The sequence below is a fragment of the Vipera ursinii genome (assembly GCF_947247035.1).
Source record: "Vipera ursinii genome assembly, chromosome: 1".
Lineage (NCBI taxonomy): Eukaryota > Metazoa > Chordata > Lepidosauria > Squamata > Viperidae > Vipera > Vipera ursinii.
The window spans coordinates 102,675,438-102,692,370 of record NC_139512.1 but is presented as its reverse complement, the minus strand read 5'-3'; the positions used below and the strand labels follow the sequence as shown (position 1 = coordinate 102,692,370).

The window sequence follows — 16,933 nt, the reverse complement described above, 5'->3', positions numbered from 1 at the left end:
GAATGCTCCAACACTGGACGTTTTTAAGAAGAGACTGGACAGCCATTTGTCTGAAATGGTATAGGGTTTCCTGCCTGAGCAGGGTGGGTTGGACTAGATGACCTCCAAGGTCCCTTCCAACATCATCATCACCATCACCATCATCATCACCATCATCATCATCATCATCATTATTATTATTATTATTATTATTATTATTATTATTATTATTATTATTATTATTAAATATTGGACTCCTGAAATAGCAACTGAGTGGGACATTAAAACAAATTGAGCATTTTTTTTATAATTTGAGACAGCCTCAGAAGAAATGTCTTCTGTTCATGCTCAAACCTGTTGAAAAGGCCAGGAAATAGCCTCAAAATAGCCACATTAAACATTAGGCTTCCATAGTTCACCTTCAATGACTTTCAAATCATAAAAGGATGTTGGTAAATAATGCCCACATTAAAATGTTTATCAATCCTACTAGTTACTCACCTTTGTTAATCAGAAAGAATAAGAAGGAATAAAGCTTAAGCTTCTTAGTGGGTAGATAAGTGTTGCATTTCTTATATAGCTAACTATCTCAGGGTATAATGTTATGATCCATCAAACAATAGAACAAGCTGTCTACAAATTGTGACTTTATACATTATATCATTCATTAGTTTCATTTGGGGTATATATTTCTAGGCGGAAAATGGAGATTGCACAGAAGGCTACTGAAGAAGAAGAACGATATCGTAAAGAAATTGAACAGTTAAGTCATTCTTTCATGCATGCCTTTGCCTCTTGTATTATGTTGTCCACATGACTATATTTTGCCTATATTTTGTCATTTGGGATTGACAAAAAGCATCTAGGATCAATTCAAGTTTATTGCTCACTTCTAAAACTTTTTACTTAAATGACAGATATACAAGAATCAGCCTCTTTCCAACCCCCAGTGGTAGAACTATCTGTTTGAACTACCTATAGTATTTCTTCCTGACAGGTCAATAATTGTTTGATTAAAGACTAGATTATCATCCATGCCCTCTACCACTTTTCAAATGGTGCAGTATAGCAGGAAAGGGACAATTCCAATCCATGTCAGTTGTGGCTCATGATCCCCACCTCAATTATAATAATAAATCTTTTGAATTTCCCATCAGAGTAATAATGGTGTAAAAAGCAATGCTTTTCAGAATTAATTAAAATGGATTAAAATTGGGTAAATAGGTATAATTATAGATATAAGAATTGTTTAAGGGGAAGGAGATAAGAGAAAGGTAAAGTTTTCTTTCCCAGACACTATAATCCTTTTTAAAAATGCCCTCTGCAGAATTGTGGCACTACTGTGACAGACGTTTCACAGTAATGATTAGTTTTGAGGAAGAAAATGTCAGCCACATATATTTTTCTCTCTTCATAAATTAGTCTTCTGAGTATGTTGGATCCACATTGGGATCTTGGCAGAGTAAGGAAATGTGCTTAGGAAATATCTACCTTTGGCGACTTCTATAGATCCTAAGTTGCTCTGTAGAGGGACATGTGGGATCGTTCTTCATCTCAAATTACAGGACTGTGATTTTCACTGCAGTCTAACATTCTCTGCACTGCAGAAAGCCTCTTCTGAGAATTTATGGGAATTTATCTTGGTAGAGCAACTTTACCAAGATTGGATCTGAGATGGAAATGAGGGACTGTTCTCAGTAAAATCTTCTGGTAGTTTACAGTAAAACAAAGAATGCTTCCATTTGGTTTCTTGTCCAGAGACTGACTAATATCTAAGTCTAGACTATATTTAAATATGCCCTTCTGAAATGGCGGACGTGCTGGGGAGAGCTCCGTAACCCCCGGTTGTAAGGCGTACCCCCAGGAGCCCCCCAGGGATGTCAATAGACCCCTGGGGTGGGGTGAGAATTTGGGCAGCTGAGATGGGCAATGTGCCATCCGCGGCCGCCCCGAATCAGCTGTAGGGCTGCCGGACGTCTCCGCCCCACCGCCTGGGCCGTTGGCGGCCGTTTTTTTAAATGGGGCCATCATCCTCGCTCAGCCTCAGCCGCCTGATCTTCTCTGGGCGGCGGCGGCGTCTCCGAAGGATCAAAGGGGACGCCGCAGATCATCTGTGAGGCGGAGGCGGTGGAAGATCAGCTGTAAGGCGGAGGCGGTGAAAGTGAAAGTGAGCACAGCAACAGTCGGTGTGAGCGCTCAAAGCCCAAAGCCGGTCATCTTCCCCAGGGGGCTGGAAACAGCATCTGGGCGGCGGCGGCGTCTCCGAAGGATCAAGGGAGACACCGCAGATCAGCTGTGAGGCGGAGGCGGCGTAGCGAAAGCGAAAGCGGTGAGAGCACCCAAGCCCAAAGCCGGCCATCTACCCAGGGGGCTGAAACAGCAGAGGCGGTTGGCGGTGACATCTTCGGCACACCCCCTGAGCCGCTGCGGCTGCACAGCCATTCGCCACCCAGGGGCCTTGACAGCGGCGGTAGCGCTGACGGCGTGGCATCTCCGGCCCACCCCCTGTACCGCTGCTGCCGCTACAACCATCCTGAGCGGGGCCGGAGTTGCTGTTCTGCCTCGGCTGCCTAATCTACTCCCGGATAGCGGCGGCGTCTCCGAGTGATCAAGGAGACGCCGCAGGCCAGCTTTACGACGGTAGCGGCAGCGAATGGGTGCCAACGACTCCTCTATGCCCTATACGGCGGAAGCGGCGGCAACGGAGGCGAGGACGGCGGTGACACCCTCTCCGGGCCCCGGTCGACCGTTTTTGCCCAGGGCCCTCTGACAGCGGCGGTAGCGGCGGAGGCGAGGCATCTACGGCTCATACCCTGAGCCACCTCTTCGAAGCACCTTGATCGGAGACGACAACAGCAGCGGCATGACACCAGGGACTCCCATACCTCTGGGAGGCCACGCTCTGGACGGTCCCCAACCAATAGGGGCCTATGGAGCTGTGGCCAGGAACAACGCCCAGAGGATCAGGGAGAGAACTGTTTGGGCGGCTGAACCACCAGAGCTGACGCCGATTAATGGATCCCTCCATCTTGCCTTCTACCCACTCTCAACCACCCTTGCCCACTCTCTCCCCACAGGACATAACGGGCCTGGGTGCAAGCCACGGTGGCAGAGTGGCTTGGCCTTACACCTGCAACCCCATAGTGGTGAGAGCTCTATGGGGTATGCTTCACCCAGAGTACATTCTGGACCACCCCCGGAAGCAGAGTCACAACCCATTGTGAGAGGATGAGGAATGGCCTGCTTCTGGGGGTCCGCCCGGCCAAGTGGCAGTGGCAGGGCGACGAACCAGGAACGCACCTACCCGATTCGACCCTCCTACAAATTCACCATCCAGGGGACTGCCTTCCCGGAACCCCTTGTGACTATGCTCGTTCAATACTCCAGCACAGTACTACACGCCCTCAGGGGTTCCCCACTCTCCTGGGTGCGACCCGCCTGCATCACATCCAATCTCGATGACGGGCCCAACCACTGGGCCTCTGAGAGATGGCCGGGTAGGGTCAGGGGCCTCCAGCATAAGCCCAACAAGAGGTCCCTGATTAAGTTCTTAGCTAAGTTTTTTGTGGGGTTAGGGAGGGGGGAGGGAGAAGACTATGGTTGCGCGGGAAAGGCACGCCTTCCAGCCACCATAACGCATGCCAGGCCCACGACCGTTCACGACGGCGTACAACGAGGACCAGTCGCCGATAACACCCAGTGGCGTACTGACAAACATCCCATCCCTAGGATGGTGGGGAATGGCAGAAGGTGCACAGACAGAGGGCCATATCGTCACCGGGAGTGTCATCTCCGCTCTGTAAAAGCAGTGAGATGCTCCGACCCTCTGTTCTCCCCCGGAGGACCCGGGAGCAAAGGTGCGCCCCCTCCCATGCTAAGGCTGGTCTACCTGAATGCAAGGTCCGTAGCTAACAAAGCTCACCTCATTCGTGACCTAGTGGAGAGCGAGCATGCGGATGTTGTGACTCAGGGCCAGCCTGTGGGTCCGACAGCCGGCTCCGATGTATCGGATGACTCAGATGTGGGGGAAGAGGGAAACGAACCGGCTGATGATGATTTGGAGGCTTTGCAGAGCCCTCAGCCGGGGACCTCTTCTCAGCTGCGTGAGCCCGATAGTGCGGAGGAAGATGACCCACAGCTGGCCCTGTTCAAGGACGCCCGACGCAGGAGGCAGTCGAGCAGGAACAAACAAAGAAAGGCTGTGAGACTCCTCGGGAGGAGGCACAGGGAGACCACGCCCTGAGCTCTCTATAAAAGGAGTGTTTGGGGAGGGGTTGGTTGCTGAAAGCAACTTTTCCGCTTGAGAAGACAAGCTCTTGTGTTTTTGTTAACTGCGTAATTAAATCTTGGCAGATGCCTTTTAGCCTTGGAAGCTCTCCAGTCTCTTCTTCTTAAATAGGGGTTTGCCTTTACAAGGCCAGAAGAGGGCTGGTTCAGAACAGTTTGCTTTCAGCAACCAACCCCTCCCCAAACACTCCTTGCATCACGGAAACCTGGCTGGGCCCAGAGGGTGGTGTTCCTCTGGTTGACCTCTGTCCGCCAGGTTTCCAGGTGCTGCACCAGCCTCGGGCTCATGGGAGGGGTGGGGGAGTGGCAGTTATCATCAGGGAATCCCTTAGCCCGCGGAGACCACCGTCCCTCAGATGGTCGGGTGTGAGTCTCTGATACTGAGATACGGCCCAGGGGCGCAGTTGGGCCTGCTGCTGGCGTACCTACCACCTAATCGTGCAGCGGCGGCCCTGCCCGAGCTACTCGATGCCCTCTCAGGGTTGGTGGTTGAATTCCCAAGACTCATGGTCTTGGGCGACTTTAATCTACCGTCCCTGGGAGGATCGTCCGAACTGGCTCGGGAGTTCATGGCTTCCATGGCGGCCATGGACCTGTCGCAAATAATTTCTGGACCGACTCATGAGAGAGGCCACACCCCAGACTTGGTGTTCTTGTCTGGACGGTGGCGTGATGATATCGGTGGGGGTACCACAACTGTTACGCCCTTGTCATGGACCGATCACCACCTCCTGCGGCTAGACTTCCCCCTTGCCACCCCCCACCGTGGGTGCACGGTGCCAGTCAGATGGTACCGCCCTAGGCGCCTAATGGACCCTGATAAGTTCCAGGCAGCGCTTAGGGACACGCATGCACTCCCTGCTCACAGCTCGGCGGATGCCTTAGTGGAAGCCTGGGAAAAGGCAGCCACGGAGGCTCTGGACCGAGTTGTACCCTTGCGGCCTCTGACCCGGCACAGATCCCAGCGAGCCCCATGGTTCACCGAGGAGCTCCGGGAGATGAAGCGTCGGAGACGGGGCCTAGAGAGCCGTTGGAGATCCAGCCGATCCGAATCCGACCGATTGCGACTAAGAATCCTCACCAGGTCTTATCTCGCTGCGATAAGGGTGGCAAAATCCAACTATTTTTCCACCCTCATCGCGTCCGCAGATAATCGCCCGGCTGCCTTGTTCAGGGTGACTCGCTCCCTATTAAACCAAGAGGTGAGGGAGGAACCCTTGCAGGGTCGAGCCAAGGAATTCGGTCAATATCTGCTGGATAAAATTGCTCGGATTCGAACTGGCCTGGACTCCAACTGGGCTGAGATGGAAGAACAAGACATGGACAGTCTTGTCGACGTCATCTGGGAAGAATTTGATCCTGTAACTCCTAAGGAAGTAGACAGGATTATGAGAAGGTTGAGCTCCTCCACATGCTTACTGGACCCGTGCCCTTCCTGGCTGGCCTATGCAGCTCAAGAGGGGACACGTGGCTGGTTCCTAGCGGTCATCTCTGCTTCTCTGAGTGAGGGTCACTTCCCCACTGCCTTGAAGGAGGCGGTGGTGAGACCTCTCCTCAAGAAGCCCACCTTGGACCCATCCTCTTTGAATAACTTTCGTCCAGTCTCCAATCTTCGCTTCCTCGCGAAGGTTGTTGAGAGCGTGGTGGCGCACCAACTTCCTCAGATCCTGGATGAAGCGGTTTATCTAGACCCGTACCAATCGGGTTTCAGGCCGGGCTACAGCACGGAGACGGCATTGGTTGCTCTGATGAATGATCTCTGGAGAGACCGGGACAGGGGCCATTCCTCTGTCCTAGTCTTATTAGACCTCTCGGCGGCTTTCGATACCATCGACCATGGTATCTTGCTGCGACGCCTCAGGGGACTGGGAGTGGGAGGCACGGTTCTGCGTTGGTTCTCCTCCTTTCTCCAGGGTCGCTCGCAGTCGGTGCTGACAGGGGGACAGAGGTCGACCCCGAGGCCTCTCGCTTGCGGAGTCCCTCAGGGGTCGGTCCTCTCGCCTCTCCTGTTCAACATCTACATGAAACCGCTGGGTGAGATCATTCGCAGTTTTGGAGTAGGGTACCATCAGTATGCTGATGACACCCAGCTTTTCATCTCAACTCCAAACAATATCAGTGATGCCCTAGACGTGATGTCCCGCTGCCTGAAAGCGGTCCGGGAATGGATGGGGAGGAACAGGCTTCAACTGAACCCGGACAAGACTGAATGGCTGTACGTTCCGGCAAACCAGGATATTCAGAATGTCCCATCGCTTAACATCGGGGACATGTTACTACCCCCTGTTGATAGGGCCCGCAACCTGGGTGTCCTCCTAGACTCGCAGCTCTCCCTAGAAGACCACATAGGAGCTGTGACCAAGGGGGCCTTCTCCCGGGTACGACTAGTTCACCAACTACGGCCTTATCTGGACCTGGATTCCTTACGTACAGTCACCCATGCCCTTGTGACCTCTCGCCTAGACTATTGCAACGCTCTCTACATGGGGCTGCCCTTGAGATCCACTCGGAAGCTTCAGCTGGTGCAAAGTGCAGCGGCACGGACACTCTTGGGAGCCTCCCGATACTCCCATATCACACCTCTCCTCCGTGCGCTGCACTGGCTTCCGGTTGCGTTCCGTGTGAAGTTCAAGGTGCTAACAATGACATACAAAGCCCTACATGGCATGGGTCCGGACTACCTACGGGAGCACCTTCTGCCGATGTCAGCACCCCACCGTCCTGTGCGCTCCCACAGAGAGGGCCTCCTCAGGGTGCCACCGCTCAAGGAATGTCGGCTGGTGGCCCCCAGGGGGAGGGCATTCTCAGTGGGTGCGCCAGCCCTCTGGAACAGCTTACCAACCGAAATCCGGATGGCCCCCGACCTCCGTACCTTCCGACGCGACTTAAAAACTTTCCTGTTCCAGCAGTCCGGCCTGGCATGATAGCGTTAATTGGGGTCCCAGTTTGTTTTCAATATTGTTTTTATTACTTTTTATTGTTCATCTGTAGACCTTCCTTCCTCTGTACACCGCCCCGAGTCCCTCGGGAGAAGGGCGGTTTATAAAAACTAATAAATAAATAAATATTTAATCTTAAGTCTAGACTAAGATGGCCCTGCTCTCTCTAAAGGAGCCATATTTTCCTCTTTTCCAGGATAAAGGCAGAGGAAGAGAAATTCAAAAAGCAGTGGGAGGAGGACTGGGGTCATAAAGAGCCACAAAAGGCTGCCAAAACTGTAGTTGCAGAAGTACATTCTCCACCTCGTCCTAAACATCGATGTAAGTAAGAAGTTTTATTCTTATGTGTAAGAAATATGTTTCATTAATTCCAGCACAGTGCATTTTTCAAACCGTAGGCACAGGGAGAAGCCAGAGATTGGAGCTGGGGAAGTGAATCTCTAGAGCAGTTATTGATTTTTCTTCTCTCTCACTCCCTGTTGCTTTGATTAAATGTTATGCATTGTGAAGGATTTTCCAGAGGAAAACAAAAAAATACAATGAACAAAGGAAGAATGATTGCTCCTATTTCTTTTCAATAGGAAATAATTTCCAGAAATCCATATTTCTGGGTCCAGGTACATACAGTAGACTCATTTTAACTGCTATTGTACTATTCTTAGGACACATAAATGGTTGGTATTTCAGATCAGTTTATAGTATCACTGCTTGGCCACCCAGAGCAGAGCATCAGTTTATAGACCTAAAGCATGTAAGAATACAGAACTCATTCTTATTCCTAGATATGCTTTCTTTCTTCACAGACTTTTTGATTTTAATTCTTTCATGAGAACCACCCTCCTGCCAAAGAATTGTCATTTCTTCTTTCTTTCTTTCTTCCTTTCTTTCTCAAGTAGATGTAGAGGAAACTGCATTTGATCAGTCCACATCAAATGATACAACTGGATTGAAGCTGAAGGAAAGCCAACAGGTTTGCTGTAGCACCTTGACTTCTCTTGATTTTCTTACTGCCTGCACTGTCCCTCTTGCTGACAGTCACTCTTAAAATTGGAGTGCACTACACTCTTTGGGATTTCCTGTAATTCTCACATTAAGAAAAGCATTCATATTCATTTGCTGTGCTAGCCAACATAACTTTGTATGATTTTTCAACCCAAGAGGAAAACATGAAATGACCATGCATGAGATCTTTGTATGTTATGAAAACAGAGCTGGGATCAAGGAATAGCACAAATGAAGTGATTTATATCATTAGAAAATAAGACAGTGCCTTTTGTCTGTATCCTTCTACTTAATTTCCTTAATTTCCTTTAACAATTACTGTAAATCATAATAAAAAAGACCCACAGAAGCTAGGAAGAACTTGTAAAAATGAAAGGTTTTATTCGACTAATTCTACTTAAAAACGAGCTTTTGAGTGCTATAAAAAAAAAATTCTGGGGAAAAAACAAAAATTAGATATTCTTCCTAATTAACAAGTTTGATTTTGGTCCTGTTATCCAAGGAATAAATACCAGCCTTTTTTCTTTATATCCAAGTAACTAGCCAAGTATGAAACTGTAATTTAATTATAAGCTGAACATCTAAAACTGAAGACATATACTATAGTGTGGTCTTAAAAGGGTTGGAAGATATTTGAACACATGGAGATGTCTTACTATATTACACCCATGCTTTATATTGTATAAATACCATTTTAACTTTGAAAAAAGTAGCATTTTTGTATTGAGCTTGTATAAAACTGGTAAAATACCAATAACCTTAATATACATTCTGGATAAATAATAATTCTTTTCCATATCATCAATGATATGACAAGTTCATGTATTTTTCCATTAAAAAACAAATGAATATTCAGTGCAATTTTGTGTGGAAAAATAACAGTTGAATTTTTCCTACTATTGATGGAATGAAGCATGTTGGGTTATCATCCCATTCTAAGATCATATTTCTTTTAATTTTCAAAATTAGTATTTTATATATTATTGGGAACAAAGTTCCAGTAGGTATAATTTTTCTGTACACCAGCTGAAAGCAACTCTAAACAAATGCTCTGTATCGATATAACTAGTGAAGCTTTTAGTTCGAGAGTATCATGCACTATGCTTCTAAAAAATTACGTTATGATAATTGGAATATAGCACATGTATCAAAATAGTCATGAAAGTGAACAAAAATGAAAGTTACTTGTGTACAAAGTGGTTATGAAAGTGAAGTGGCTAGAATTATCATAATCTGAAGAAGAGACTTCTGCCTATTATTTATAGCTGTTTCAAAATTAAGACAAAAATGTACTGTTTCTATTGCTATCATTTTCATCCTTTTATGTGAGTTATATGTTGTAATATGCTGATATAAATATCTATAACTCATTGTTCTCCTTTGCATACATATAGCTTTTGGATGGTTTTATCGGTATGAGGGAAAATTTCCTACTATTCGCAAGGTAGAAAAATACTAAACATTTTGAAAAGTTTGCTGTGATCATTGCATCTGAACCCATATGCATTTTCCTGTAGTCAAACTTATCTCTTGATAAGCATGAAAGGAAGGAAGGGCCTGCATATATTAGAATAACTTGTATCAAGACCTGTTGTGTAGAAAAGCATTTCTGTCCTTGCATAGGTGCCTGTCCCCAAACAGAGACAATTATTCCCTCACTTCCTTCCCTGTCTTTCTCCCACATTAATTGGCAGAATCTTAGTCCTCAAGAATAGGTTTTTAATAATGCAAGGGGATGTTAAAGGAGGGCAGGCTGGAGCACTCCTCTGTGTGAATAAAAACCCATTAACTTAGTATCTAGTATACTTTATAGCTAAGGGATGCGGTGGCTCAGTGGGTTAGGACGCTGAGCTTGTCGATCAGAAGGTCGGCAGTTTGGCGGGTCGAATCCCGAGTGCCGTGTAACAGAGTGAGCGCCTGTTACTTGTCCCAGCTTCTGCCAACCTAGCAGTTCGAAAGCACGTAAACATGCAAATAGAAAAATAGGGACCACTATGGTGGGAAGGTAACAGCGTTCCGTGTGCCTTTGGCGTCTAGTCATGCTGGCCACATGACCATGGAAATGTCCTCGGACAAACGCTGGCTCTTCGGCTTTGAAACGGAGATGAGCACCGGCCCCTAGAGTCGGAAACAACTAGCACACATGTGCGGGGGAACCTTTACCTTTTTATACTTTATAGCTACACAAATAATTTCTGCTTTGTGGTGTGCAGAACTGTAAATAATGCAGATACTCTTATTTGGAATTAAACCCTATTGGCTTATGCCATTTCAGTCATCTGACGCTAAGTGGCTTATCTCTGCAAATATTTTTTCCTCTTTAAGATCATAGACATTGCTTCCCAGAAAGCTAATTCCATTAAGCATTAAAACAATTAAAACAATGGCTTTTATTAACTCATATTAAGATTAACAAACTGAGACATTTAAGTATTCAGTGAAATTCCAAATAAGTAGTCTGTTTGCCACTGAAGTGTTTTGGCGTGTTGTTTAATTTTGGTTTTGATCTTTGTGCAATTTATGGCTTTATCATTTTGCATTGTGCATTATATTGCCTGACTGCTTCCATTACTTATATGAGGTCCTGTTTTTTAAAAGCATGCAAAACTAGATCTTTGAGATAATTTTTTCAAATCAGTGTAGAGGGAAATTTACACAGGTATGCATGAAGGAGAAGCATTCTGCCTGAATCTCGCTATCTCTAGCTTTCCCTCCATACTTGGTAATTTCATGCTCATTTTACTCATTATGAGGTTGGTTTTTATGCCTTGCTGTAGTAACTGGATGATTGTGTCACAGTTATCTAGGAGAAACTCTGGCACATTAGTAATATACATGCATAATCAATATTAATATAACAACAATCCAGAAAGGTAAAGAAAGAAAAAAAGCAAAAAGTGACAGTCTTAGTGAACAGAAAAAAAGCAAAATGCAACTGGAATTTGAGCTAAAACTTCTCAAGGAAAAAGAAGAGAATTTGGAAAGAGAAAAGCAGTTGAAAATCAGCCGACTGGTTCAAGAGGTATGTTCTTTGTGATCTGTATACCTTTGTTTCCCATATGAAAAGAGTGAAAAACATGCATGCTCCTGGGTATTTAGAGATGGACTTATATTTGAACATATGTATACTTAAATGCATTATTGAGGTTGAATATTAACTAACCTGACTTAGCTATCAAAGCATGAAGAACATGAGTTAAAAGCTGTAGATTATCAACATAATGTCACAGTATAATTCAAACTCTATATGTAAAGGTGAACCAATTCCTTAGATGATTAAAGTAATGTTCTGAAATGTATTTGATTTGGCGTTTAGATTTATTGGAAGACTAACACATCTTTCCATACTTGCGAGTGGATGTATAGAATAACATGGTACAATTTTTTCGGTGTTGTATATCAAAAGACTTTGGTAAACTGGAGATATTCCATGACAATAGGGAGTAAAACTCTCCAGATGTTCAAATGAATAGGAAAATCAGCAAGCATTGCTTTTCCCTCTTTCCAACAGTCATCCTGGGTCCATATGAATGAAGGAGACATTTAGGAAAATCAGGGCTGATATAGGAACTCACCATTACCATTTCAGTTTTCACACGCACCTACCTGTTGCTACTTGAGATAAAAAGAGGTACAAAAGAGTAGAATAGCAAATCCCTCCATATCTGACATGATGCCACCAAATGTGATTGTACCATTCCAGAGATTTTGGTTTGTTCAGCCAAGAAAAATGTAGTGACTGTCTCCTGGTCTTCCTCCTAACAACCATTCATTAGTGTATTGTATGAATCGATGACCATTAATTTGAGGGACAGCTTATTAAATAAGTCAGCCATTCTGTGTGAACATGACGCCCATATATATTCTATTCTGAAAATGGATTCCCCTGTGCCTTTCTTATATACTTCAAACTGATATTGCTTTTTCCACATATAATAGCATGGGTTATCTCCAAACGGAAAGAATAAGTGAGCAGACTTAACTAGTCATGCTTTTATGTTCTCTAGGAATAAATGCTTGCAGAATTGGATAATCCTTGTTCTTGCATTTGACACTTGAAATATAAAATACAGGAATTAGTAGAATGGTCAGTGGAGACTATACTCATATATGTGGTCAATATTTGATAAATGTGATCCAAGGATGACTTATATATGTGAAATAGACAGAGCTAAAACTTTAATATCACCTTTAAAATAGTGTGTGGGTGGGGGAGGTGTTAACAGTTAACCCCATTTATTTCATCAAGCCTTATTGAGATAAGTGAATCAATTAGAATTTGAGAATCAGTGTAGGTAAATCAGCCAATTTTATCATAGGATGAAGACATGTTCAGGAATTTGCTGAGATTGCAGTAGATGAATTGCAAAAAATATTTAGATCCGCACACAATATTTTATTGCTGAAATATATTTCAAGTGTGCCTTTGAATATAAATCTATAAATATAAACTCTAAATTTTCTTCTAAAATTATGGTGCAACTCTCAGGTGTCTGAGACTGAACGAGAAGATTTAGAAGAATCAGAAAAGACTCAGCACTGGGTGGAAAAGCTCTGTCAGACACGTTTAGAACAAATCTCCTCGGTGGAGAATGATTCTCCTGAGGTAAAATAAGATTCTCATCCACCCTATAAAATATGTTTTGTAATCCTACAAATTGTTTTTTAAGCACCTCTGTAGTAAAATCACTTGTTTTATCCGGCAATTACAATGGGGGAAAATGTTTCAGATCTTATGTGGAAATAGACACATCCATTTTAATTCAGTAAAGACCCCCATCATTATTGTTAGGAATGACCTAGGTCAAAGGTCTCAAATTTGGCTTATGGGATGCACGTAGCCCTCCATTTTGTACCTTGTATACCTACAAGGATGGGGGAGGTGGATAAGGTGACCCTTAGCTGAGAAGAAAGCAGAGCTCAGTTTTGTCTTCAGGATAGATTAAGGGGAGGCTGCATCCTACCCCATGGAAAGCTGCAACTTTCTTTCCATTTTGCTACTTTGTTTGCCTTGTTAGGAGTTGTCTTATACATAATGGTTTCCTTTAATACAAATTCTTATTTATTGGTGTGGAACAACTAAACAAAATGTCTCCCATAAGATTGTTTTTTAGGAATTGACAGCATTGGGTTTTTGAGCCTAGTTATTTGCTTTTTTGTACTGGTAGTGGAGTTGTATTCAGTCATTTTAAGCAGGTGCTGCATTAAAATAAATCTGTTATACTAGAAAACAGGTATACGTCCTGCTGTTTCTGCTTCTGCTACATCTGTGCGAAGGTTTGCTGGTGGCTTGCAGCTCCATACCACTGACCTTGATGATATCAGCATAAATGATAATACTGGCAAACTTTCAAAACGCCCAGCACCTCTGCCTCCATTACCCCATATAGTGCCTGTAGCCTCAGTGGCTTATCCACTTTCTCCACCAAATATTCCAGCTGCTAAGGGATCAGCACCAATACCTAATTCACCTTCATGGATTCCATCGCCCTCTCCATCTCCTTGGGCACATGTGCCATCACCTCCTTTGCTACCACCATCTCCACCACCCATTCATCCTTCCATGCAGACTGCTGGCACTCTCCATTATCCAAAGTGCACTCATTTGGATGAAAAATTTGGCTGCCACAATTTTCAGCCTGAGGGAGCAGAAGATTCCCTGGATGACTGGGAAATGAAAAACTGCAAAGAAAGAAAGATTGGTCCAGTTAATGCCCAATGTGGCAAGCAAACCTACCTTTCCAGTCCAAAGGTATGAGATAGATTGTGGCACTCACAGTTCTGTGGGGCTGCTTCAGGTTATCAAGATATGAAACTATTTTCCACTGTGTCTTTTACCTTGTATGATACTGTTCTAACGTATTTCTCATTTTTATAACTTTACATAAGTGCATTTTAATTATGTTCACTGTCATGTCATCATTTTTTCCAGTATGCTGCATGGAAGCATTTTTTATAAATTATATTACTTTTTTAATCCTGTCTATACAGGATAAAGAGCTGATATTACCTGAAGAGCTAGGTAATATCTTAAGATTAGTCCACGATTCAGGGTGAGCAGTGTTGTTTATTGGCAGATGTGATTTGGAGGGTAGAAAAGAAAGTACCGTATTGTCAAATCCAGAGCAAGAAGCAGTGATTACTAGTTTTTGAGGGCAATTAAAGATGCTGTTTACACCTGTGTTATGGCACAGGACCTACTTATTTGAGGGATCCACCTCTGGTGAGATTGGACAGAGCGTCTTATTAAGTGTGTGATCTAGTGGGACCCAGAAAAGAGTTTTTGGTCTGCCTAAAATATGCACTTCCTTTCTGTAACATTCTTACATTGGAACCCCTGTAGCAATTTACTCCAGGCACCCCTGCCCAGCGTCATCCAGCTGTACCTATAGTGTCCAAACCAGTTATGGTGCATCCTGACCACAATACTGTAGTCAGACCCATAACCAAATCAGAAGCACTGGTAAGTTTATGCTGATTTATTCTGCATGCTTTGAATGCATAGGAGACCAGCTGTGTCCCACTATCACTGCCAACTTTGCTTGCTGTGGTTCTAGCTTAAATGTGCACTGAATAATTAAGAGATATTTAAAAATTAAAATATGTTAAACACTTTTGTTTTGCACAATAAGCATTTGGTTGAATTTTTGCATAATCTCCTTGTGGATGTTTTGTTTTTCGTTTTACTATGCTTTTGCTCTGTAGCCAATGTTAAATAACTTCAAGGGTTCAGGAATTCTTTAAGTCTATAGAATAATGCAGCTGGGTGGGATGAAGCTACAGAACAGACTCTTGCTTAGCGTAGGAACAAGGGGACAAACGGACTGTCATTAAATAACTAAAGAAATTGGTTTTTAAAAAGGGTCACTTACCAGCCTATTGTAGTCATAAAATTATTGGCATTCTTAGATTCCAAACTTGGTATCTGGCAGACCTGCCCTTCCACCTGGCTTTCCAAAATCCTTTAGGTCTCTCCTGTTGCCACCCTCTTGGCAGAAGCAGCCCAGTGTTGCCATCCTTCATTGTTTCTTCCACCACCCAATCATCACAAAAACTTTAACACCAAAAGTTCAGTGTGTCCACTAACACATAATATGAAACCACTTCCTATCATCTCCCCTGTGGTTGCTACAAGCAAAATAGATTATAAAACAAAAGTTTAAAATGCAGAACTAAGAATAAAAATGTTTTTCCATTCAATCATATCTGTACAATTCCCTCCATTTTTCTTGAGAAAATAGTATAGTAAGAATAGAGATACTGTACACAATTGGAGTTTTACTTGGGATACACACTGAATAAACTAAGCTTTCTATATTGTAAGACTTAATTTACTTAATACTTAATTTAGCATCAAGTATTAATATCTGTGTAGAATTAGGCAAGCAGAAAAGTAGAATGAAAATAAAATAGAATATAGAAATAAAATAGAAAATAAAAATAGAATGAAAGGTCTTCTATATTTATCAATTAGACCATTTCTTGTTCTATCCATAAACAGCTGAAAGAACATTTTTATATCCTTTAAGACTATTCTACCAGTAAACTAAAAAAAATCTAAATTATCCTCCTGATGTAGTGCTAGGTATATTATCTTTTGGCTTCTGTTTCCAAAGCTGAAGAGACCAATTGTCTTTTGGACTGAAATAGGGATCTGATTTTCACCTGTCTAGAATAATTTAAAAAATGAATTAAAGAGAAATTCAATTTCCATGAAATCTGTTCTGAAACAAAATATTTGAAAAGATATTTAAAATGAACTGACATTTTAAGAATTTATTCTAGCATAAAATCAATGTGCAACCAGAGCTGACTAAAAACTAAGCATGAATTGATCAGTTTCCCACTAAAACACTTCTGATTATATCATTTTAAATAAAAAATTTTAATTTGCAAAAATGAGCATTATCACCCAATTTATCAGACTGTGGTTTACCATTTCTAATTGTAGCCTTTCAGATGCCTTTTATTCAATTCATTCAGTTATAATTAAGAGTGCAGCTAAATAATTTGAATGCTTTCAATAATTAATGAAATATCTCAAGGTTACTATAGTTAGCAAATATTTGGTTTGCATTTTTCAATTGCCAGTTGTAATCAGAAATATTTTGCTTTGTCAAGATGGATACTACTATATCTGGCCTCATGGAACAATAAATTCTTAATTTATTTTCCAGATTTTTCAGATATTGATTGAGATCAATGGAAGTTTTCTTCTAGCTTTTAGCTTTGTAGTAGATTGCTTCTAAGGAACATAACTGGGGAGGGAAAAATACACCATCTGTTCTTCACCTGCTGCCTTTCACAGTTCTTTACTAAACATGACCAACTTGGAGGGAACAGTCTTTCATTGATGCCAACTGTTTTTTGTCCTGTTAAACTTTAGTTTCATGAGGTGATATTTTTTCCCATGGGTTTGGAAATAATAGGGGGAAGACTTGAGAAAATTGTGGATTTTACTTAATCTTGTAAAATGTTACAAAGGGGGAGCTTTTCCAGGCATCTCAAATGTATATCAAATTCTCATTGTGCATACATTTGCTTAGTTAATTCCTTGTTAACTCTGCTTCTCCCTACCCTACATAGTAAAACATGAGATTTTGGCACTCAGAATAGGGTTTCCTAGCATACTCTACTTCTTCCTGTATGTGTATATATATCAGAATCACTGGATTGGATGAGATATAGAGGTCTCTGATTCAACCTCCTGCTTGATGCAATATCAA

At 43.1% G+C, this 16,933-nt stretch overlaps 1 protein-coding gene across 1 annotated transcript in view; it reads left to right on the top strand.

Moving 5' to 3' along the window:
• USH1C (USH1 protein network component harmonin) overlaps window positions 1–16,933 on the top strand; it is a 57,537-nt gene that overhangs the window by 22,740 nt on the left and 17,864 nt on the right. The window contains exons 13-20 of the mRNA XM_083349687.1: window positions 676–741; window positions 7,402–7,526; window positions 8,099–8,182; window positions 9,602–9,651; window positions 11,077–11,229; window positions 12,697–12,813; window positions 13,435–13,959; window positions 14,551–14,670. Of these exons, the coding sequence (XP_083205813.1) occupies window positions 676–741; window positions 7,402–7,526; window positions 8,099–8,182; window positions 9,602–9,651; window positions 11,077–11,229; window positions 12,697–12,813; window positions 13,435–13,959; window positions 14,551–14,670 (1,240 nt within the window). The remainder of the gene's footprint in view (window positions 1–675; window positions 742–7,401; window positions 7,527–8,098; window positions 8,183–9,601; window positions 9,652–11,076; window positions 11,230–12,696; window positions 12,814–13,434; window positions 13,960–14,550; window positions 14,671–16,933) is intronic.